We start from the raw sequence: 25,318 nt of genomic DNA, 5'->3' as shown, positions 1-25,318 counted from the left end.
CTTGGCTGGTTGCTATGAGAGAGAACAGGACTGTGTAGCCCAGCTCTGTTCCTGTACACTAACCGTAAATTAACCCTCTCTCTGCAAAAAAACAATATTTTAGTGGGAATTTAAAAACCTTTAATTGCAGGATTTTGTTGAGCAGAAAAATGCTACTCTGAAAAAAACCATCTCGTTGTTTTGTCTGATTGTTAAATGGCGTGAGACCCCTATCCTGATCTTATCTAACAGGCCACCCTCTTTCTGTTTCTTTTTGTTGCTCTCTGTCTCTGGTCGTCCATTTTTCTTAGTCAAAAAACCTTGGAGGTCCCTCAACAAACAGGTCTGTTTTAAAACTATTGCTAAGTGCATGCTATGATAGCTCAGTTAAATTAGGCCTATTTATTATTTATCGATAATATTTAGGTTTGCATTTCATAGTGTATTTATGCATGCAAATAATGTACAGTCCAGAGATGTTTCGTTTTACACTGTGTGTTTTGTCATGTTTTATAGGAGCTGGAGAAGATCTTGTCTGACACTCCACCAGTTTGGAAAGGAACATCCAAGCTGTTCCGGAACTTTCGGGAACGAGGTGGGTTTTGAATTTCAGCTCATTAATAGAACTAAAACACTTTATCGGGGTCATATTAAGGCAGCGTGTGCAATTATGTGCAAATAATTCATCAATCATCATTCTATCTCTCATAATATATACTGCCGCTCTACAGTCTGAGGTCAATAACTCCATTCAGTGTCACATGATCCTTCAGAAATCATTCTAATATGCTGCTTTTCTGCTCAAGAAACATTTCTTATTATCAATTTTGAAAACAGTTGGGCTGCTTAACATTTTTGTGGAAACCATTATACACATTTTTTTCAGGATTGTTTGGTTATTAGTTCAAAAGAACCTAATTTGATTTGAAATAGAAATATTTTGTAACACTGTCACAGTCATTACTGTCACTTTCGATGAATGTAATGCATCCTTGCTGAATATAAGTATTAATTTCTTTAAAAATATCTTCCTGATCCCAAACCTTTGAATGGTAGTGCATAATTATATTATGTAAATCTTGAAAAAAGAAGAAGAGAAGAAATCACATTTGATTTTCTTAGTAGTTCTGTTCTTAAAAGTACCATGGCATTACCATGCTTTTTTTGCTTGTTTGTTTTTGACCATGATGTCATGACCTTCTTCGAACTATCTATTCATAAAGAACACGGTATATGAATACAGTACTCAGTGTCGATGTACCTTGAAATTACCACCTAATAGACAGATATGGGGCTAAAAAAGGCTGTTTCTCAGTTTTGTGGCTGGTGTACAGAATAATATAAAGTTAAATCCAGTCTTTCAGAGTTTTTTCCGAGTGATGCTGAATTGTCCTCGCCATTCTCGTCTCTCGCTCTCTTTCTTCCTTGCTCTCTCCCATTGGGTACCAGTCAAGCACCAGTTAAGCCTAGGCCTGAGGCTTTCACTTCCTGTGAGCACTCCTAAAAATAACTCAGTTCACTCTCTACGTCTCCCTCTCTCTTACTGTTTCCATTTCCTCTCTCTCATTCTCTCGCTGGGACCAGTGCAACGTACAATCTCCAGGCAAAATACATGCTTTCTGACCAAAACGAAGAATAAAACATAAAAACAGAGTGCAGAATGGCATTAATACATAAATAAATATTGTTGAGATAACTGCACGAGCGAGCAGTTCTTCAGCAGCACAGCCACAATTAAAGTATTTGCCTGTGGCGTACGCAACAGCACTTGCTCACACCACCAGCTAATTCCCAGTGGTGATAATTATACACACACACACACACACACACACACACACACACACACACACACACACACACACACACACACACACACACACACACACACACACACACACACACACACACACACACACACACACAACCACTCCACCCTCTTACACTCCAGCAGGACTCTAAAAATAAACCTTCTGAATTCTGTTCTTCCTTGTAGTAATTGCAGTTTTTAAAATCCTCACCTTAAATTGGCGGTGGTACATTTATCTCGGTTTCACTGATGATAAGCCATGCATCCAGAAGGTGCCTGTGTGCCAGAAGCTTCAGCTTGACTCGGCATCTGATCTAAAGCTGTGGTAATGATAGCATGCAGAAGTTAATTGAGGAAGCTGTGCTAACGAGATCCGTGAATGTGCTCTGGTCTCCAAGGAGCAGTTTCTAAGAGAAAGCGAACACAGCGGACGTCATAGTGAAGAACTTGAAGGAAGCATGGGAAGTTCAAAAGTTGCAGGACAATCTTCAGTATGACTTTGAGAAATCCTTATAGCAAGGAATTGAAAAACCAAGAACACTATTGATTATGAGTATGATTGTTTACTTAAAATGATGTATTAGCAAATACTGTTTGGGTTCCAAAATGTATTTATTGTATCATTTATTGGTTTGTTCGTTTATTTATTTTTTAGTTTGTTAGTTTGCTTAATTTTGAGTAATACATATTACTAATATGTAATAATATAATAATAATAATAAAATATTTATTTATTTATTTATTTGTTTCCCCTTAAAATAAAACGGCAAATATGTTTTTTTTGTGTTTATTAATTTATTTATGAGTATGATTGTCTCCTTAAAATAATGTATTTTTTTCTATTAAAATAGCACAATGGCCTGCAAACTCTAAAAATAAAATGTATTTAGTGTTTAAAATAAACTAACCATCCAGTCATGCGTTATGATGGCAAATAAATAGAAATAAGAAAATCTTCCTTTTAAGAAATGAGAAAATGCATCCCATACCTTTAGTTTTTCATGTCATTTTCCCAAATTAAACAGTACGTTTGCAAAAATTCTGTCACTTGACCAGCCAAATTAGACATGTACCAACATGAACAGGTTATGTGACATGTCCTCATCTTACTGTTGAACCTGTGAGTTTTTGTTGTTGTTGGGTCCATGTAAAATCTGGTTGAGAACCACTAATACAGACTGTATGAATAGCACTTTTGTGCATGTTTTTTTAATAACAAAAATGCTGCAAATATTTTCCATTACTGTTGATATGCATCCAGATCAGGAACCAGACCTTTCTCGAGAACGATCGGTATGCAAACCTTTAAAAGTATGTATCATCTCGTACAAACACATCAGATTTGGCATTTAAAGTCAATACACCTCACTAGGAGACAATCCATCCTTAAAATTGGGACTGTATTGAACAGGAATGAATGGAATGTAAAACAGCGCCTCTTCATTTAAGGAGCCCTGCGCCAAAACAAAGATTTACTGCATATGTAAGCAGCATATAAACATTAACAAAATGTCTGCAGCTAAAAGCCTGGTTTTACTAGTTTAAAGCAGCTTTTAGACATCAATTAATCTGTTTTAGATCCCCAATGATAACCTTTGACCCAGAGTCTTCAGGTCTAACCACAGTGAATTTTAAAGGAGTAGTTCACCTAAAATGAAAATGAAAAATCCATTATAAACCCTGTATTATTTTCCATAAACCATCTATTCCAGATGTTAAAATGTCAAAGTTTCTATTGGACATGAGTGCAAATGAGATTTGAGAGCTCTGGCAGAGTGAACGCTTGTCAGGGAATAAGTTCAGTTCCTTCTAAGGCAAATAAGGAAATATCCTCGAATCTTGTCTCTTTTGGCCCAAGTTGTCTTGCTCAGTGGACTTTGAAAGCCTCTGTATTGCTTGAGTGAGTGTGTGAGACTGCTGGGGTTGGGTTGAATTTTCAGTGTCAGGTTTTCCTCCCGAAGGCGCACAGGCAGTGTCCCGTAACACTCAGTCCACTCACCCTGAACTATCTGTATGCCTGCTACTGTCTCCATGTCCCCCTTCACACAGAAGCTGTGGAGAGGAACACTTTCAGTGGAGGTGTAGGAAAACGTATCCCTTCTCTCTGCCCTCCCCCAGTGGCTTTACAGGACTTCCATCTTTCCATCAGCCCACCTTCGCTTTGTCTCTTTTTTGCCTTTCTTTTGACTCTCACTCTCTCTGTCCTCCGTACTCTACTTTGCCACTTTTCTCACGAGTCTAACAAAAGCAGGGACAGTTCCCTGTCTAAATGGGGCACATCTCCTTGTCCTGACGGATGCCTCTAGAACACCCTTATCCAAACAGAAGCCTTTGAACGCTACAGCCGGTCAGTCACTGTGTCAAAGTCTTCAGCTTCAGTGTGTGGGCCAAACGCGGGGCAAATGTTGCCTAAATGTAGATGGACACTTTAGCTGAGAGGCACCTTTTTAGATGTTATCATCATGAAAGAGGGGATTACTTGTCCTTTTTTTTTTGGAGCAGGAGAAGAAGGGAAAAGGGTATGCGACTCCATCTATCTCTAGAGGCCCCTAGCTTTGAAAATTCAGTAAACATTTTAATCCAAGCTTCAGATGAGCCGCCTCCTGAGTTTTCAGTTTAGACAAAGAGTAAAAAGAAAAAGGAGAGATTATAAAAAGGGAAGACGTGACCATTTGAAGGTTGTTAGTGTGTTACTGTACATTAGCAGAATGGATGTGACCCTTTGATATCCTTTTTCAGGCATCATCGCTTACACGGAGTATCTCTTTCTGCTCTGCATTCTGACAAGTGAGTATGACCTCTATCTCTCCATCTTTTCTCCCTCTTAACCTTTCATTCTTATCCCATGCTTTAGTTTGCTGTGCCTCTCTCTTTTGAAATCAGCACACTATGCATGTATCCTATTTTAAACATGAATCAAGGATCGTTCTGGTCCATGGATGTTTTATGTCTATAGTGTGGCTCAGACTCAGACAAGGCCCACCCAGACTCTCACCCTCACCCAAAAGAGTTTCGCTAAAGCCACATTTTACTCACTGCACATTTATCAATGTTTTAGACTTTGTGCCCGAGTACAGAGAGTTTGAGAGAGATTGCTATTTCTAAGCTCACAAGACTATATTCTCAGTTTTATATATATATATATATCATTGAAAAGTCATATGTTTCTCATTCTCATGTGTGTGTAATCTATATATAAACATATATATGTATTTGTCTGGACAGCAGACCGCAATTTATGCCTATAATCATAAAAAGCTTTAGTGCAAATTGAATTTAAAGTGTAAAGTTATCTCAGTGTTGTCACCAGTTGTCGAATTTTGTCTGACTAACAAAATTCATTTGAGTTCCCTAAAAATGTTCGTAATCAGAACCCCAGTTGGAACACTTATAAATAAAAAAAAATATTAAAAGTTGTAAAAAAACAGCGACAATTTTCGCTTATGCAAATATACAACTCCATATACATTTGTCATCTATCTAGAAACAAATTAGACAAACGTTGCACTGTACATATATTAATGAATAGCATAGCCCAGGTAGTTTTCTAATGGGTGCATTTGACGGGAAATATTTCCGTTCAAATTAAAGGTATAGCGGAGGATTTTCTTTTTCCGGGTGGATCATCAAGACTATTGGTCCTCCTAAGTGTCAATCATTCTGGTGATATGTTTACGTAAGGTCGTCGTACGTGCTCGTGCACACGATTCTGGCGTGCGCTCAAAACACAGGTTGGGCTTCCCACTGATGCCTCAGTCGCGAAGTTTCTACTTGACAGGTAAAGTTTGTCATGCTATTTGGAGAAATCCATTTAAAATCACTGCTAGTAAAAGTTAATGTAAGCTATGATTAGCTCGTGCATGCTCTCTCGGGAGCAGGTAGAGTGTTGCGCAGGTGCATTTTTTCAAAAAGTGGAGAGGACGGTTCTTTTCTAAAATTCGGGAAAATCCTCCGCTATACCTTTAATATCTCAGACTTTAGTATCTTGGCAAATCTGAGCACAGTTTGTTACATTGTTGAGATGAAACATTCATGTGTGTGAATAGGGTCTTTTCCTCAAGATACAAATTTGAGAAGCAGAAGACTTCAACAAAAGTCTTCATTTGTTCTCCATGTACCGTTTAGGAGAAATAACTGAGATCTAATTTATGATTGTCCATTCGTACAGAGTTGTCTGATTAAGCTAGCGTCTAAAAGTAGCTGTAACACACAGTATAAACAGAAATGAACTGCCTAACATGTGTTCCCTCCTCTGCTGTTGCTTGGGCAACATAACAAAGTGGAGGAGGCATGTGGCTCTTGATGGGTTGAAAAACACCTGAAGAGAGTGTTGAAAGGAAAAGTGGTGAAAGCAAAAGTGTATTGGAAGTTCTTGGGGTGATAACAGGTTCTTACAAATGTGGGCCTCACCTCTGATCTGATCTCGGATTTAGCCACCTAGTGGTTAAATGTTTAATTATGGTTTACCAGATTTTCCATTTCCAATAATGGTTTACCAGAGTAAATACATTTATACGTAGTATTGTTTAATTATATGCATGGTATAGCATATTTTAATTAGTTCTTTACATAACATTCTTTTCACATCTATTCTTCAGAGCCTCATGCAGGCTTTAAGATTGCCTTTAACATGTTTGACGCTGACGGTAACCAGATGGTGGATAAACGGGAATTTCTTGTGGTGAGTAGATAGAGTGTAGATTCTGGCCTTAGAAGTTTGTTTTTAAACAATCGTCTTGGTTATTTAATCATTCGACTTTATTTATTTGCTTTATTCCTTCTCTATTTCTTTTAATAGTTGCAAGAAATCTTCCGAAAGAAAAATGAGAAGAAAGGAAGAAAGGGAGATGCAGAAAAATCTGCTCAACTGGTAAGTTGATATCAGGTTTTTTGTTTGTAATAATATTGTAATCTATTTTTAACTTCCAGTTATCCCAAATTGTACATTTAAAGTTATAATTCTGTATAAAAATGAAAGCTTTACAGATTTGCACATTTAATTTGGGAAAAAGTCGTACAAATCAAAAAATACTTATACTTAAAAATTCCATATACATTTGTCATCTATCTAGAAACAAATGCTTTAGAATAATTGTGTAGCAGTAAGCAGCAAAAAGGTGATCACAACTTTTTATCCCACAATTCTGACTGTTTTCCACATTATTGCAAGTTTACATCTCTCAATTCTGGCTTTCTTTCTCAGAATTGCGTGATATAAACTTGCAATTGTGAGTTATTAAAGGTGCTCTAAGCGATGTCACACGTTTTTTAGGCCAACATTTTTTTTGTCACATATAGCAAATATCTCCTCACCATCCGCTAGCTGCCTGTCCCCTGAACACACTTTAAAAAAACGCGGTCTCTGTAGATAGCCCAGGCTCCACAAACGGCAAGAAAAACAAACTGGGCTAACCCGCACGGTGAAACATAGCAAACTGTTCCAGCCAATAACCGACAAGAAGGATTTGGGGTTGGGGTTTGGGGGGTTAGTGCGCGGATGAGGAGGAGGGAGGGTCTAGCTAGCCTCCGTTTTGTTTGACAATACTTTAAACGTCAACAAGAAGTGACAACTGAGAAAGCCTGAACACAAACAAAATGCCCCCCAATGTTTTCGGTGCTGATGTGCTCATGTAACATGTAAGGGTGGCGCTGCCAATAAAGCACCTAAAAGCACAACGAACTGGCAAAATTAATGATTATGAATATGTAAAATATAGCAGGAGACATTTTAATTGTTTATTAATAAACCAGTGTCAGTGTCAGCTGGAAAGATGAAGTTGACGATGCTGACTTGAGATCTTCGCAGTAGTGAACACGCCAGAGAGAAATGCACATTTCATACGGATTACATAAGCAGAGAGCAGTCTGTTTTCTTTCGTTTTGAATTATTCTGTTTAAAAGTAGACATTTCAAGCTTTCTATATACACTCACCTAAAGGATTATTAGGAACACCTGTTTAATTTCTCATTAATGCAATTATCTAATCAACCAATCACATGGCAGTTGCTTCAATGCATTTAGGGGTGTGGTCCTGGTCAAGACAATCTCCTGAACTCCAAACTGAATGTCAGAATGGGAAAGAAAGGTGATTTAAGCAATTTTGAGCATGGCATGGTTGTTGGTGCCAGACGGGCCGGTCTGAGTATTTCACAATCTGCTCAGTTACTGGGATTTTCACGCACAACCATTTCTAGGGTTTACAAAGAATGGTGTGAAAAGGGAAAAACATCCAGTATGCGACAGTCCTGTGGGCGAAAATGCCTTGTTGATGCTAGAGGTCAGAGGAGAATGGGCCGACTGATTCAAGCTGATAGAAGAGCAACTTTGACTGAAATAACCACTCGTTACAACCGAGGTATGCAGCAAAGCATTTGTGAAGCCACAACACACACAACCTTGAGGCGGATGGGCTACAACAGCAGAAGACCCCATCGGGTACCACTCATCTCCACTACAAATAGGAAATAGAGGCTACAATTTGCACGAGCTCACCAAAATTGGACAGTTGAAGACTGGAAAAATGTTGCCTGGTCTGATGAGTCTCGATTTCTGTTGAGACATTCAGATGGTAGAGTCAGAATTTGGCGTAAACAGAATGAGAACATGGATCCATCATGCCTTGTTACCACTGTGCAGGCTGGTGGTGGTGGTGTAATGGTGTGGGGGATGTTTTCTTGGCACACTTTAGGCCCCTTAGTGCCAATTGGGCATCGTTTAAATGCCACGGCCTACCTGAGCATTGTTTCTGACCATGTCCATCCCTTTATGACCACCATGTACCCATCCTCTGATGGCTACTTCCAGCAGGATAATGCACCATGTCACAAAGCTTGAATCATTTAAAATTGGTTTCTTGAACATGACAATGAGTTCACTGTACTAAAATGGCCCCCACAGTCACCAGATCTCAACCCAATAGAGCATCTTTGGGATGTGGTGGAACGGGAGCTTCGTGCCCTGGATGTGCATCCCACAAATCTCCATCAACTGCAAGATGCTATCCTATCAATATGTGCCAACATTTCTAAAGAATGCTTTCAGCACCTTGTTGAATCAATGCCACGTAGAATTAAGGCAGTTCTGAAGGCGAAAGGGGGTCAAACACAGTATTAGTATGGTGTTCCTAATAATCCTTTAGGTGAGTGTATGTCTCTGGTCTGTGAGGCAAGTAGGCTACCTTATACGCTGAGTTTCGGTTCATTTATGAGACGAGCTCCAGCTCACGCGCCGGCGCCTCCGTGTCGTGATTATCTATTTTCGAATATATTTACTTCTTATTTATTAAATCCAGACAATTGGTTGATGAAACATTGATTAAAATTAAGATACAATTATATCAAAACAGTTATAATTTAAAGACAGGCTTTGTGCTTTCTGTTTGAGGTCTCAGTGAAAGTTTTAAACAGTTTTTTAGTGCCGCTTTCAGAGCGCTCATGTCCGTAACGGAGAACTGTCCCGTCTGTAACATTGTTTTTTTTGTGTGAAATAAATGTCTAAATAAATGCGTCTGTAACATTGCGACTTAGGCTATATATGTTTTTTCTTCTTCATGGCGCATTTTTTGACTGATGCGACTTATACTCCGGAGCGACTTATAGTCCGGAAAATACGGTAAGTTATTTATTCTTTCTGTGCGGCCCGGTACCAAATGTCCCACGGACTGGTACCGGTCCGCGGCCCGGGGCTTGGGGACCCCTGACTTAGAGCACCTTTAAGTCAGAATTGCGTGATATGAAGTCTCAATTGCATGTTATAAAGTCAGAATTGTGAGTTCAGAATCACAATTCTTACTTTATAACACGCAATTGGACTTATAAAGTCTGAATTGTGAGATATAAACTCACAAATGTGAGGGAAAAAGTTGCAATTACCTTTTTAAATTGTGAGTTTATATCGCAGAATTCTGAGGAAAAAGTCTGACTTGCGAGATATGAACTCGCAATTAGGAGAAAAATAGTCTGAATTGCGAACAGTTGTGCGATAAAAAGTCACAATTTCCCTGTTTGTTTAATTTTATTTTTCTCATGGTAGAAACAAGCTTCCATATATTGCATATTTCTTTGCCTTTTCTCGCAAAGGGATTTTTAGATGTAGAGTTATATGACTTTATAAAGTTACGTTTATTGTAGCAAATCAGTAGTGGTCAGTATTGTCTAAATGGCCCCCCTTCTTTTAAACTGATGAGTGGGACATATTATTGGAGAAGAGTTTAATCCAAAATCAAATCAGTTTTAGGGATTACTAGTATCTCTAAGCTGTTTCTGTAGAGCCATGCAAACAAGAGGATTTCATGAGATCAACAGAAGTTCAAAGACTTGGGAGACAGTCTCTGTCTTTCTCTATTTACCACATTGTCTTTTTTTCCACATTACTGAGGATTCTTATTTAAAATTATGCCTCTTTTGTTATTCTTCTGTATAACGGGAAATAGATATTTTGCCATGACACAATACAACGTTTTATGTTTTGTGCCTTGGCAACCTGCAGTATCAAGAGCAAAAATGTTATTTTAAATGCTGCAAATGGAGGCAATGATTAATGTCATGTAAATCAAACCTAACATTGGGAAAAACTTTTTTTTCAGAATCTTAAGGTCACAAATGTTGATTTTACTGAGAATATTAAGATGTTTGGCTTATTTTGATTAGTGTGCGTGTCCAGATGTCATTTTCTTTAGGCTCTTATTAGTTTCTAAGAAAATTTACTTGTCATATAATTGTGTTTTAATTTGTAATTTGTTTCAAATGTCAGTTTCAGTGTTGGAGGTATAAGTAAAAAATAACCACTTAGTAGAATTGCTGTTTGGCAACAACTTTGAGCTTATAAGCATTGTGCTTTATTATAATCTAATTAAGATGCTTGTTTGTCAAATTACTATGGGATAGAAATGTTGCCAGGTTGATGAAAACTTAATCAGAGATATTGTTATTGTGTGAAGGATCATATACTTTGCGTAAAAATCTTTCAACATATCATTACTAAATTATACTGTTCTGCATAAGATATAAATGGAGGAGTGACATCCATTCACACTCACTGAATTCAGTGCTCTTTGGTGTGAAACACTGGTACTGTAACATGTAATTAGTGGTGTTTGCATCAGTATTTGTTTTTCTCGTACTTGGGGTTAGTAATATGAGCAAACCCCTAACCCTAAAGCCTTGTTCACACCGCCAGCAACTTTGTCGCTGTATGACGCAAGTCTCTGTACTGTGAAGATGCTTGTGGGCGTTCCTAATGCTGTCGCTCTAATGTTATTGGTATACTGCACATCTGGCCATATCTTTAGAAAATGCAATCACAAATGATATACAAAACTAAGATATCGGTCTAATTTGACTAGGAATTAGACTTAAACTAATTAATAGTGCATACTATCAATAGCCGCTTTTTCCACCGTCGGGCCGAACGGTTCTCATACGGGCCAGCTGGTACGCTTACGGTTTCATTTTCCACTGTGGGGCTGATAACAGCCAATCTTTGGAATGTAATACAAAAGCATACCAATGCCGTTGCCTTGGTAACACAAGAGTTTACATACGATATGAGATGTATATAGCGACCGCGTTATGAAGGATGATCAGATATTTATTTTAATTGTATTATTCATTTGTGTTTTAAAGGGGTGGTTGAATATGATTTCACTTTTCTAACTTTAGTTAGTTTGTAATGTTGCTGTTTGAGCATAAACAACATCTGCAAAGTTATGACGCTCAAAGTTCAAAGCAAAGGGAGATATTTTATTTTAAAGAAATCGCTTTTTAAGGACTACAACAAACGGCTGGTACTAGGGACTACAGGACATTACTCCCGGGTTAGTGACATCATGAACCCTAAAATGTACATAAACCCCACCCCTGGAACACGATTTATAGATTATCAAGACAGAATATGCTAATTAATGACTAGAAGATAACTACACATAAGCTACATAAATTCACCAACTAACCATTCAGAAATGTTGTATGTTGTCACTTCTTCTTGAGTCTCTCCATCTTTCTGACTTCAGTTTGAATATAAAAGGCTAAAAGTTTTAGAAATTTTCAGTGCATGTCTGTGTGAGGTAAAAGAACACAAGCTGTTGTAGCTCCACCCCCTGTGCTGGGAGCAGCAGCTCATTTGCATTTAAAGGGACAGACACAAAAACGGTGCGTTTTTGCTCACCCTCAAAAAGTGAACTTTAACATGCTATATAAAAATGTCTGTGGGGTATTTTGAGCTAAACCTTCACAATACACACTCTGGGGACATCAAAGACTTAGTTTACATCTTTCGAAAAGCGCATTATACCACCCCTTTAAGTCTCTCAAATAGCGTGCTAGAGAGAAACTGGTAGCCAGGCACCAGACAAGTGACCAATCCTGAGTTGCGACGTTACTTTAGGGATTCTACCGGTTAGACAACCATGCTGAGAATTCCGGGCCGAGAACTGTTTGTAATCGTGCCGTGCCGTACCAGGCTCAAATGGAAACACAACCGGAACCGTTTCTTACTGTTCTAAGAACCATTCGGCCCGACGGTGGAAAAGCGGCTAATGTATGAACTCACTGACTGCCAACTGTTTCTTTTTCACGCATCAATTTTATTATTTGGTTACAGTCAATCATATAAATCAGTGAAATCGCTCCGAAACTCTGTCCTGTCTTGCCTGCACTCAAGACGGTGTCTTCACTCCTCGCGAAATTTGCTTAAAGTTAAAAACTCTTGTCGTGTGTCACCAACGGTCACTGTCGCTTGTGTCGCCAAAAGTCGCCAACTCTCCATTGAAAATGGAATGGAATCATGTCGCTTAGCTTTGTGTCGCTAGCGGTGTGAACGAGGCTTAAGTGTTAAACTTTAGTACGTAAAGCATAAACATTTGATACCTCAAATCATGCAGGTTGTCGAAGAAACGTCATGTTATATCTAGGGATGCACCAATATTAAAATTCAGGCCGATAACAAAAAGCCAATTATAAATGCATTAATAAATGTAGATTCTGATTTTACTGCCAGATGACAAAATTGGGTTAAAAATCTGATTGGTGTGCGTTGAACGAGGGACCCGAGCCTTATATTGGGTTCTTTTGACTTGGGTCATAAAGCCACCTCTTAGCAACACCCTAGCACTCAGAACTTAGCAACCACAAAACAACGCCCTAACAACCTAGCATCATGATGGCGGGTTTTGCAGAGGCAAGCACTGCTCACATTTTCCTCAGAAAATGTACAAGTCTTGTTATATATGAGATGCTCAAAATCCCATATATATCTTAAAGAGGGCAATTGGCCATCCTCTGTAAACTTCCTCTAGACTGTATTTGTTTTGCCTGCATTGGGTGCATAACCCTTCTTATCTCATTCACATGTCCAGTTTATCAAGGGCTGTCTGAGAGGGAGCCAGTCGTATTGCATCCCCTCTTGGAAGCCTGCGAAAGTGTGCCAACTGTCCTGTAGTTAAACCACTTTCTATTTTTTGCATGTTTAACCTGTGTCTTTGTCCATCTCTTCTTATGTGGTTCTCTCCTTCCTCTCCTCTTCCGCATGCTGTGACCTCTCCTCTCGTCTCTGTAGAGTATGCAGCTCTATGGATATCAGGTTGCCCCCGTAAACAGCGTATGTATCACCCCCGGCCCTCTGACCTGTGAACTATAACCTCTGTGTGAATCTTGAAATCATGGAAGGAATGATGGGAGAATGAGAGAATGAAAATGAGGAGGGAGGTGGAGTGGACCTCAGAGGTCAGAGAGCATGTGGGTGTTTTGCCACAATCAGTCTAATTTCATTCTTATTGATTTTTTTTTTTTCTTTAACCACAACGTGTCAGTTACAAACTTCATCAGTGGGCTATAAAGAACAGGTCTGGGTAGTAGTGGGTGGAGTTGTTGGTGTAAAATGTGTTTTCTATTGAGCCAGCTCTGGAGTCTTTCACATTCACTTACATGAAATCATTTAATTACATCTCTCTCCCTCACTCCCTCACTGACAACCGAAAGAAAGGAGAGATCACACATGAGATGTTGAGATTGTTTCTCCTAGACAGCAATGAGATTAAATGGACATAAAAAGTCAGATATTTCAACTCAAACATTTTTCAAGACCAAATTTTAAACACTACCATTCAACCATTCAGATTGGGGTCAGTAAGTTAAAAAATAAAAGATAAAAGCTGTTCTAAAAGATTTCTATTCATTAAATAAAATGAAAAGTATATTTTCTCAAGTATATTAAGCAACACAGCTGTTTTGTTTTCAACATTGATAATAAGGTCATACTTTATGTTATGTGTCTTGGTAACACTTTATTTTTTACAGTGTGTTACACGTTACATGTAATTAATTACTATAAATTGTGCTTAATTACATGGAACTAACCTTAAACCTAACCTAATCCTAACCTTATAGTAAGTACATGTAGTTAATTATTATTACACAGTACTTAAATATATAATCACACTGTTACACAGACACCTTAAAATAAAGTGTAAACGGTGTCTTTAACCGCTATGTACTTACATCAAAAATAAGTACAAAGTAGCCAAAACAAAACACTTTTGCTGCTATTGAGGTGGGATACAGTTAAGGTTAGGGACAGCTTTAGTGGTATGGTTAGATTTAAAGGTCAATTAAGAGGTATTGGAAGGGTCGACCTTGTAATTATCGATACAATTACTGAAATTAATTACAGCTGTAGTAACTTTCAGGTATTTCTTAAATACAAGTACAATGCAAAAACATGTATGTACACAATACCTGCATTGTATCAAATGATTCATTTAAATGTTAGTAAATAATAGTTAAAGACACTTAATATAAAGTGGGACCGATAAGAAATATTACTCAACCACCAGTTCAGCATATTACCATTTCTAAAGTAATGGCTGCTGAAAATTCAGCTTTACGGGAATAAATTATATTTAAAAATATATTGAAATAGCAGTTTCACTAATGTAACTGTTTTTACTGTATTACGGTTTAATAAAAATTCATTTAAAAATCTTATTTCTGCCTATTTTTATACTTTTCCTGAAACGATATTGGAAATATCTGAGACAAATTTGATGACACTGAAAAAACTGAAAATATAAATGGGACATAGCAAAAAGGGTTGTTTTTTTTAACAAAAAAATGTTTTAAATAGATTTTCTAATAGGTGGTTTGCAGTCACGTGATTGTGATGACGCGCGAAATTCAGATGGAGGGCAGGAAGTGAAGAGCGGAATGGACGAGATGGCGGAAAGTCCGTACTGGACTACTTTTGACGCTATTACAAGAGAAATATACAACAAAAAAATCGAAACATATGTTGGACGTGATCCTTACGTTATGAAGAGGAGCGATTTTTCAACTGAATTGAAAGATTTTGCCTGTAACGTTACGAGTTTGTCTTCAGTTACAGGGGTAACTTACAAACTCAAAGAAAAGAAGAAACAATTACTTTGACTTTACAAAGTTCAGAAACTGGTACGTTACACAAACATAGCCACATAAGTTAATTCACCTTTGACAAAGTGATCACTGCACACACAGGCATTTTCCGACGTAGGTTTGCAAGCCATTTTTTTCCGGCGTTTTTCGGTCAATTTCTTGCCTTTTTCCCTCTTATGAACAACTTTTGGTACTCGATAAAAACTCCTCGTGGTTTCATCGATTTGAGCAACCATAAACGACGCAAAACATAGGCATTTTGAGTTTGTTATAGTGGTTCTAAATGTAGCAAATCACTTCCTGCCCTCCATCTGCATTTCGCGCCATGGCAACGCAGTGAGGTGACGTCATATGCAAACAAGCTATTGAATACATCCCTGAATGTCCCCGACTCACTTTAGTGGACAATTGTGTCCCCATACAAACAGATACGTCCACTTTCACAATCAAACACATGGTCAACTCAAGTACAACTCAAACACAAACATCTATATAAGAGTTTCCATGAAAGCCTTCCTGAGCTGGTGGTCCTTTTTTCTGGTTATGTGATGTTTGGATAAAGCCACTCTGTATATCTGTGAATCACATACAGAATATAGAAAGAGAGTGACTGAGTGAAAGACCAGCATTGTCCACTAAAGTGGCTCCACAGGACTGATGAGAGAAATATATTCATTTTCCTTAACCTGATGTGTCACTTTTAGTCTCTCAGCCTCTGTATTCAATAAATCTGTACAGAATAACTGAGGATAATTCATTGAATTATTGAAAATGCACACACTGCCATGTTGTGAATTGTGCATGCAGTCATTTTCAATTATTCAGCTGTTCAAAATCAATATTTTTGCTTACAACGTGGTTAGTCCATGCATTTATAAAAAAATAAATAAAATTGGTAACACTTTACAATAAGGTGCATTAGTTATCTACCTTAGTTAAAGGATTAGTTCACCCAAAAATGAAAATTTCCTAATAATTTACTCACCCCAATGCCAAGATATGCATGTCTTTCTTTCCTCAGTGGAATATACTGATTACTATATATATATAATAGCAAACAATACTATTTGAACTATCCTCCTACGTACGGTTGTATTGTAAACAGTGGGGCGGTACTTCTGCCGGCGCCGGCGTGACCTTTCAACGTGATGATGTAGTTCCCTGTCCGTTTGTTGATCAGTTCAATCCGAACTATTGAAGGTAAAAAGTCTATAAATATATATATATATTTTTTTTTAAATGACCATCGTTTCGCTAGATAACAACCTCTTCTTCAGCTGTGATCGCGTACAGCCCGTTTAAACACTTCAAAGACTTTTGAAACTGCATTGATTTGGACTTAAAAACGATGGTAACCAATGAAGTCCATTGTTAGAAGAAAAATCCAGAAATGTTTTCCTCAAAAAACATAATTTCTCTCCCACTGAGGAAAGAAAGACATGGGTATCTTGGATGGCATTGGGGTGAGTAAATTATTAGGAAATTTTCATTTTGGGGTGAACTAATCCTTTAACATGAACTAAGAATGAACAATACTTCTTCAGCATTTATTAATCTAAGTTAATATTAATTATAACATTTACTAATACATTATTCAAATCAAAGGTTGTATTTGTTAACATTGGTTAATGCACTCTGAAGTTGAACTAACATGAACAAACAATGAACAGCTGTATTTTTATTAACTAATATTAACAAAGATTAATAAATACTGTAACAAATGTATTGCTTTTTGCTATGCTAGTTAATGTGTTAACTAATGAACCTTTAAAGTGTTACCAAAATGTCATCCTCCCTCCCCCCCAAAAAATATTTATTATGCCAGTATATTACTTAAAACAGGTTGAGACACTGTTATCGTTATATTTCATAAGTATCTGAAAAAAACATGAATTGATATGCATCTGTAAACAAACCTGACACTATATTCAATAGCTGTGCAGTTGCAGAAAATAGACTCAACCAATCATAATCAAGAGTTCTGTTAGTGAATGATGACATGATGACCCTTCTGAACCATTTCACAGAATATTCTTAATATCCTGGTATATTTGCACACTATATCTCCCAGATTATTGATCACTCACATTATATAACCTCATACACTTAGCATACTAATTCCCCCTCCCAATCTTCATATTTCTTTCATACTGGTATATTTGATTGGTTTTAGTTGAAAGGACTGAGAGACCACCCGACACATCCTCTATTAAACCCTGTCTATATAAGCTAACATGATGACAGCTTTCCATCTCATGCTAACCCCTCTGCAGGTGCTAAAAAAAGAGAATCAGGAGTTTGTGCCCAGGAGCTACTGGGACATGCTGAGACGTGGCGCGAGCCAAGCCCTGTTTTCTGACCTGGCAGAGGTACAGCCATAGTCCTCTGTCCTCCTGTCTCATCCCATGTTTTTATTCGTCCCTAGCCATCCCTAACACAGTGCTCTCACCTGAAAAAGGTACATCGTAATTCTCATTCCTCCTTCCTGTTTCAGCATCACAACCCACCTTATCCACCTTAACCTGATAACATTGGTCATTGTCATTTAATGACCTGCGATTATCCTTCTGTTTATTTGTATTATTTTCTTTTTTTATGTATTTTATCAGCTGTTGATCTTCTAGTAAATCTGGTCCTGGTGCTTCATTCAAAACAATCTTTTCAAAATCAGTATCTTTGTCCTGTTTTCCACAAAAAAACATCTGAACATCCTTTATACAAGATCAATTTGTTATAAAGTCACCAAAAATTGTGAGATATATTGTTTTCAGAGAACATGTCTTATAAGATTAAAAGAATATAAGTGAATTTTTCAAGTTTGTTTCCGCATCAGAGCAAAAAAAGGCATGATTTTGAGAAATAAAGCAATTATGAGACAGTCATAATTAAATCTATTTTATCAAATAACATCATAATTACTGTTTTATGTTTTACACACACACATATATATATCAGTATTATTTTAGTATTATTTATGTACTATATAGTACTTATTAATATCTTGAATTACCTTTAAATTTTATACTTTAAGTTTTCATTTCTATAAAAAAAAAAGTTTTAAAAGTTACTATTTAGGTTTAATTTATTTTAACTATAGTTCAGTTGTATGTCATTTTAGTGTGTGTATGTGTATATATATATATATATATATATATCAGTGTTATTTTAGTATTATTTATATACTATATAGTACTTAATATCTTGAATTACCTTCAAATTGTATACTTTAAGTTTAAATTTGTATTTAAATTTTAGTTATGATGTTTTACTGGAAAACAAGAAAAAGAAAGATTTAAAAATGTTAGTGTTGCAAAGAATTGCTGTATTCTTTTAATCAATTAATCATTGTAATTTCAGCTTATCGATGTCTATATGTTCAGTTGTTGTTCTGCAGTTTTGCGTGTGCAATATTTGTGTCGAATTGACTGCGACTAATACAAAATAATATTGCTCACAGCTGCGAGGCACATTAAAGGCCTTTGTTTGTACACCGATTCCGAATATGTCTGCTCATCCTGATGGTGTGTTTGTGTTCTGATGGCTAATAGAGGGCGTCTGTAGGAAGCAGTAGTTTGATGATTGTGGAGAGCTGTGTGCAGATGCCCTGTATTTACTTAGTCTGTTATTCACAATGAAAGGGTAATTTCAGCTTGGCTTCCTCAGATGACACAGCAGTTAGACAGGTCTGTTTGTCTGAGCTGACAACTGCAGGATACCAGACATTGTGTATCTGTGGGCTAAAGGGGGCATGCTAGCATGTGTGGAAGTGTGATTGGGGTTACTCATCTTAGAAGTCGACAGCAGTAATCACTGTTTTTACCGCTGTTTTTAGATCAAAGAGTAAAAGGCCTGGGGCCTTGTCTAAGTCACACTGTGGGCCTGGCTGTGGTGTTACATGTAATGATGACCTCACATTAATGGTTTCCTGTAACCACAGTGTTGTGATGTCACACTTCCAGCAGATTGATGACGAAATTGTCTAATGGGGAAAACAGCTATGTTTTAGATAAAGGAAAGGTATTCATTTATCAATCCATCAGTTTTAATCACATGCCTTTTTTATGACCATATTTATGACCATCAGCAAAAGAATGGTGGTGAATACAAAAACTCATGAGCAGAGATACCAAGAAAAAAAAGCTGTTCTTTTGTTTTGAAAAAAAAAAAAAAAGGGAGAAGAAGAATGGATGTCCACACGCTGGGGCCGGTTTTACAAAGCTATTTTAGACCTAAAATAAGAATAAGAAGTCTAAAATTTGCTCATAGACTAGTCTAATGCAAGTTAGACTGTTTCACAAAAATAAAGACTGACTTAATTTAGACCAAAAAAATTAGACACCTTACCCCCAGGCTAACTTAGGTCTAAAGCAGGGGTGGGCAACTTCGGTCCTGGAGGGCCACTGTCCTACAGAGTTTAGCTCCAACCCTGAAAAAATCACCTGCCTGTAATTTTCTAGTAATCCTGAGGACCTTGATTAGCTTGTTCAGGTGTGTTTGATTAGGGTTGAAGCTAAACTCTGTAGGACAGTGGCCCTCCAGGACCGAAGTTGCCCACCCCTGGTCTAAAGGGTCGCACACCGGACGAGAAGCGCAGCGCCGCGCCACGTCGCGTCTAGGACAACTCAAGGTATCGCACACCGGACGCGCATTTTCTCAGTTTATGGCCAGCAATAGGGCTTGGGCGTCGTGACGTCATTACTTGGCGTGGCGGCCATGTTGATGGCCTCACGAATGTAAACATACAGCAAGTCGAACGAGGAGAAGCAGAGTTGGGAGAAAGAAAAGAAAGAAAAAAGATGTTTAAGTCCCGAAAAGGATGTGGAATTTACGGGGATACGTTAAATAGGGAAGCCAGGGACCGGTATGTGGACAAAATCGGCAAAAAAGTGTAGTTAGTAGCTGTCAACCCTCCCGTTTTTTCCGGGTTTCTCACGTATTTGAGCTGTCTTCCCGTTTTAGTATTTTCCTATAAAATATCCCGAAAATGAAAATTTCAACATTCATCTTTCTGTTGCTATCCCTCTGCTGACAGCAAAAATTCGTACTACAAAACTGCTGCATTAACTAAGCGAGTTGTGAAGCTAGGTCTAACGTAACTTTGCTTACAGATTGGCGTGAAATCGTGCTCTCACAACAACCACGCTGTTATCTTAAAAAGGCCAATATCACGCTAAGGTTGCCTTCAAGTAAGCAAAACGATGAAAACATCTGTTTCGCTGGAAGGGCAAGGGGGTAGCAACAGGACAATAGTACAGAGACTGACAGGTCCGATGGAAGGGCTAACATTAATGTTATGAGAGTAAGTTATTAAAATACGGGATATTTTACAGGAAAATTTGTCCACATACCGGTCCCTGGCTTCCCTATTTAACGTATCCCGGTAAATTCCACATCCTTTTCGGGATTTCAACATCTTTTTTCTTTCTCCCAACTCTGCTTCTCCTCGTTCGACTTGCTGTATGTTTACATTCGTGAGGCCATCAACATGGCCGCCACGTCCCAGAATGCAATGCAACGCGGCGCCCAAGCCCTATATTGTTATGTACTATGTTATGATTGTTCTGTACAATTAAATACAATCGTTGCAAACTAAAGTCTGCAGTCTGAACACTTTACCTCAGAGCGTCCGTTAACTGAATGAATTGAGAATATCACCTGAAAATCCGATAACGTCAGCCGTTTTCATCCACGCAGCTGATTTCTGTAAATGAATGTATAACTAAATGTATATTGCAGGACAGGCTGAAGTCAGTATATACATTAACGACGATTTGAGACAAATATGAGACAAAAATATAAATGGCGCTCTGTGGCGCGGCAGGATTTTGAACAAGGTCCTGATCCGTTGCTGGGCGCCGCGGACAGACGCCGAATGGCGTCGCCGGTTTGCACTGCGTTGAGATTTTATGCAACAGGAACTTTTCTGAATGCTGTTGGTGACACAGTGGGTCTCAGCAAAGCTTCTGTGTCACGGGTGGTATACAGGGTATCTTGTACCATGTTTTTGTATCTTTTCTGTACGTCTTTAACGCTCCGCTCAACGATCGGATTAACGCTGTTAACTGTCGTAGCAATCTTTTTCCAAATTAAACATTTCTTCTTGTTACTACATTCTCCGCTAAATTTCCCAAGTAAAATGTCCTTGTAACTGTTATACTCCAACAAACACATATTTTCCGGTGGGGTAAACTGCACTGAGCGGTTGAGTGCGCTTACTCGATCCGCCATGTTTTTTGTTTTGAAAAGTGTCTTATTTTACCCAGAATGCATTGCAGTGTAGTCCTACGTAAGACAGTCAGAGTCTTAAGTGCTTTGTGCAACGGTCTGATTTAGATGTCTATCTGAAGTCTGACTATCTACTATATCTAAGCCGTAGTCAAAGTCTAGCTTTGTGAAACCGGCCCCTGGACTTAAGCTCCAGAAAAACAAAAACTTTAAAAACAAACAAACAAGTGCAACATTTCAATTTTTGGAATTGATCCATTCCAAGTCCCAGAAAACATTTTACAGATCTAAAGTTGTCACAGATTCCAACAAATCTAACATGTGCGGACATTTATATTCTTAACAGACAATCCATCTCCATGTATTGTCAGTATGGATTTGCACTATGTTGGTCATAAAATATATAATGCTCCTCCGTCCAACACTTACAGCTGTTTCCAGCAGAGTTGCAACGTTACAGTATAAGAATTTGCACAAAAATTTAGCACATACAAATGTTGGATGAAATAGTGTGTTTTAATTAGGTGGAACTGCTTTTTTCAGATATTTTCAGTATTTAATGAGTATATAAGCTCCAGTGTATGTAGATGTATATGATGCTGCCTTTGAATTGAGCTAAAACAAGGTATTTTTAGTAGACACCATTTTTACTTTTTTTGGAACATCCTTTGTGAATGTGGTTATTTTGTAAATAAAATAAATATGCTTTATTTATCGTAACTGTGACATATTTTATTTGATTATTTTAAATGGTATTTCACATTTGTTTTGTTTTGAAACAGGCTTCAGTACCGTTGGGATCAAACAGTAACATTTCCACCCTTTATTAATCAGGCCAACCAGAACAGTTTTACAACTTTGATTTATTTATTTGTTTGTGTGTTGAAAGAACACCAAGTATGTGCAATATGTCTCTGAGACAATCTGGCTAGTGAAACAGAATCATTCTTTCTCTCTTTATAACTTTCCTCTGATTGTATCTTCATGGATAGGATTTTAAGCTAGAGGTACAGCAGTGGCATGGACTTGCATTCTGGCTCGCTTCATTGCACAGAGGCCCGTGACCAGGGACAAAGAGCTGTTTGGACTGGAGTTTATGCCTGGTTTTACCTAGTTTCAGCATGATAGGCTCCTCTTGCAGATGAGGGTGAAGCATGGGTAGAGAAAAAAATACAACCTAATTCTGGCCTTGCACCTTTCAACCACCTTCTTCCAGTTTTTTTTTTTTTTGGATGCCATGCCACTTTTTTTTGTTTGTTTAACCGGTGAATGAACGCCTTTTCCTGAGCTCCACTGAAAAAGCAATTTTGACACTTGTAAGATCACTCAAATTGATCTTCAACATTAGTGTTGAGTTTGAAAAAAACAGAAGATTCTGTCCAGAGAAGGAAAGGTGGAATCTGCTCACATGTGTGCATTTCTTTCACAAATCTCCGCAGAAATGCATGGGATGTGGATGCTTTGTGTGTTTTTGCTGTCATGTCTTTGTTTATGTCCTATACCAGCTCAACCCCATTTACACCTGGTATTAATTTCCGATCACTATAAACAAATGGACTCCAAAAGATTTTGTGAATGGCTCTTTTAAATACCATTCAGGGGTAATTGAATATACCAGGTGTATCCAGGGTCTCTGTATGTACACAACTGGCATGTTTGTGTGTATTTCTGTGTATCATTGCATATACATTTGTTTGTGTTTCTGTTTCAGTCTAATATACAGTCTTTATGCCATTCTCACCCACTTAATACGGCATAAAGATCTGCATGTCTAACTCGGAACATGTCCTCTGTGGGCTAGGGGAGACAATATAAATGGATGCACACTTTCAGGCACTGGATGGCTGGTACTCTGAATGGCCCGGCAAGCCTATGAAGGACTGCTTTCTTATTCCAAAAACAGCTGGATTTTTGTCATAGTTTCTTCTTTCTCGTTTTGCTCTCTTTACCACCACTCCTCAATCGCAGCGTGCCGATGAGAACATGATGATTGACACCACTCTGCTCGTGCACTTCTTTGGCAAGAAGGGGAAGGCGGAGCTGACTTTTGACGACTTCTACAGGTATGACGACTTTTGTGTAAAAAGCTCTAAAAACATGACACTTATTCATCCTTATTCATCCACTAGACATGGAAAGATACATAAGAAATTATATCCATCGAGCATGTAGAAGGTAATGCTGAAGTTAGTTAACAGCTTATGATGTTGGTTAACAGGATACGATGTGATAAAATGACAAAAACGTATAATGTTTGGGGATGGTAAGATGTTTTAAAGTTTTTTTTAAAGTCTCTATCTAATGTTCACCAGGGCTGTGTTTATTTTCTCCAACACAGTGGAACAGTAATAATGAGAAATATTGCAAACTGTTTTTAATAAATTAATTTATCCCTGTGATGGTAAATCTGAATTTTCAGCATCATTACTCCAGTCTTCTGTGTCACATGATCCTTCAGAAATCATTCTAATATGCTGATTTGCTGCTCAAGAAACATTTATCATTAGGTTGAGAACAGTTGTGCTATACTTAATATTTTTGTGAAAACAATGATACATTATTTTCAGCATTCTTGGATTAATAGAAAGTTAAAAAGAACAGCATTTATTTGAAATAGAAATCTTTACATCATCATTTTAACATTATCAATGTTTTGCTGTTACTTTTGTTCAATTTAATGCATTCTTGCTGAATAAAACTATTCATTTCTTGAAAAAAAATCTTACTGATCCAAAACTTATGAATATATTAGTAAATGTAATATGTAATTTGTTATAAACAGTCACTTTAAGTGACAGGACATCTTGTTTGTACTTCTGGGGTGTAGCACTGGGTAGCCTTTAATGGAGAAATCCCATTGAAATGCATAGAATTACATACAAAGCCATATTTAGGAACTCTAATATCATAAAGACACATGGCCATCATAGAAACCACCTGCAATACACCCTAGTAACAACATAGCAACATCCTGGCACACAGGCCCGACTCCAGCTGAGATGCAAGGTGGGCCGGAGGTGTTCTGTTAACAGTGTCAAGTTTTATTTATTTATTTATTTTTTGCAAAAAGAAAAATGAATGCCATTTTCATTTTTCCTCATAACAGATTTTGTAACAATTTTGTAATTTTTTGATTTTATAACAAAAGGGGCAGGTTTTGAAAGGGACTATTAGTAACCCAGCTATACTATTTTTAGAAGCACAAATTATTGTTTTATGCTTCTATTTAGACAATTCTGTCACAAATTCAATAATACAATTTTGTTTAATGCTTCAAATTTAATATCACATGTCAAATATTACCATTATAAATGTATGTTTGAGGCAGGGAATAAAATGCTTCAAAAAACAAAAATGAATTATTTATTTATTTAATTTGTGCAGAATGTAGTAAAAAACTCAGATTTATAAGAAATAAATAATTTATGATGAGCCATTGAATTATAAGTTAAATAATGCATTATGTTTCTAATAATTCAACTGACAGAGAGTAAGTTATTCCACGTATAGGCTATGGTTACCAAGCCTCAAGACACTGTTCATATGTTTTATTTCAAGACACTTGTCAGGTTTTTGTCCATCGCTCTTGTGTGTAGGTCTAATTTCTTGTGCATCTCATTCCAAGCCTCCGTTGCTAAATCCAAAACGTCATTTTAGAGCTAGTAATGTAGGCTTGAACTATTGATATGCAGACTAATGCAGTTATTAGAATTTCCTGTCTCTCAAAAGTGTTCGGCAGCTGTGTCTATAGTAATAGCAAAGCTGTAAGTTTAACTGCTTCAAAAACAGCGGTGAGAAATGTCATGTTTTGCAGGTGTGAAATTATTTCATTGATAAAGTTGCAGGATAGTGCTTACAACAAGGATTCTGTGTGTGTGAAATTTCCATCTGTGTTTATGG

The 25,318-nt window shown here is 37.5% G+C and overlaps 1 protein-coding gene across 4 annotated transcripts in view; it reads left to right on the top strand.

The window, feature by feature from the left end:
- Positions 1-25,318, top strand: part of micu3a (mitochondrial calcium uptake family, member 3a) — a 37,805-nt gene that overhangs the window by 4,283 nt on the left and 8,204 nt on the right. For 2 of the 4 annotated variants that reach the window (XR_014626299.1, XM_084400437.1), the window contains exons 3-10: positions 291-322; positions 496-574; positions 4,526-4,573; positions 6,385-6,467; positions 6,585-6,656; positions 13,341-13,382; positions 17,467-17,562; positions 23,387-23,481. Coding sequence is in view for 3 of the 4 variants with exons in the window: in XM_084400437.1 (XP_084256563.1) it covers positions 291-322; positions 496-574; positions 4,526-4,573; positions 6,385-6,467; positions 6,585-6,656; positions 13,341-13,382; positions 17,467-17,562; positions 23,387-23,481 (547 nt within the window). In the remaining variant the exon portion in view is untranslated. The remainder of the gene's footprint in view (positions 1-290; positions 323-495; positions 575-4,525; positions 4,574-6,384; positions 6,468-6,584; positions 6,657-13,340; positions 13,383-17,466; positions 17,563-23,386; positions 23,482-25,318) is intronic. The other 2 variants (XM_084400435.1, XM_084400436.1) reach the window with 2 other exon arrangements.

Source organism: Rutilus rutilus (assembly GCF_951802725.1).
Source record: "Rutilus rutilus genome assembly, chromosome: 2".
NCBI lineage: Eukaryota > Metazoa > Chordata > Actinopteri > Cypriniformes > Leuciscidae > Rutilus > Rutilus rutilus.
Note: the sequence above shows the minus strand (reverse complement) of the source record. Positions and strands in the feature narration are given on the sequence as shown.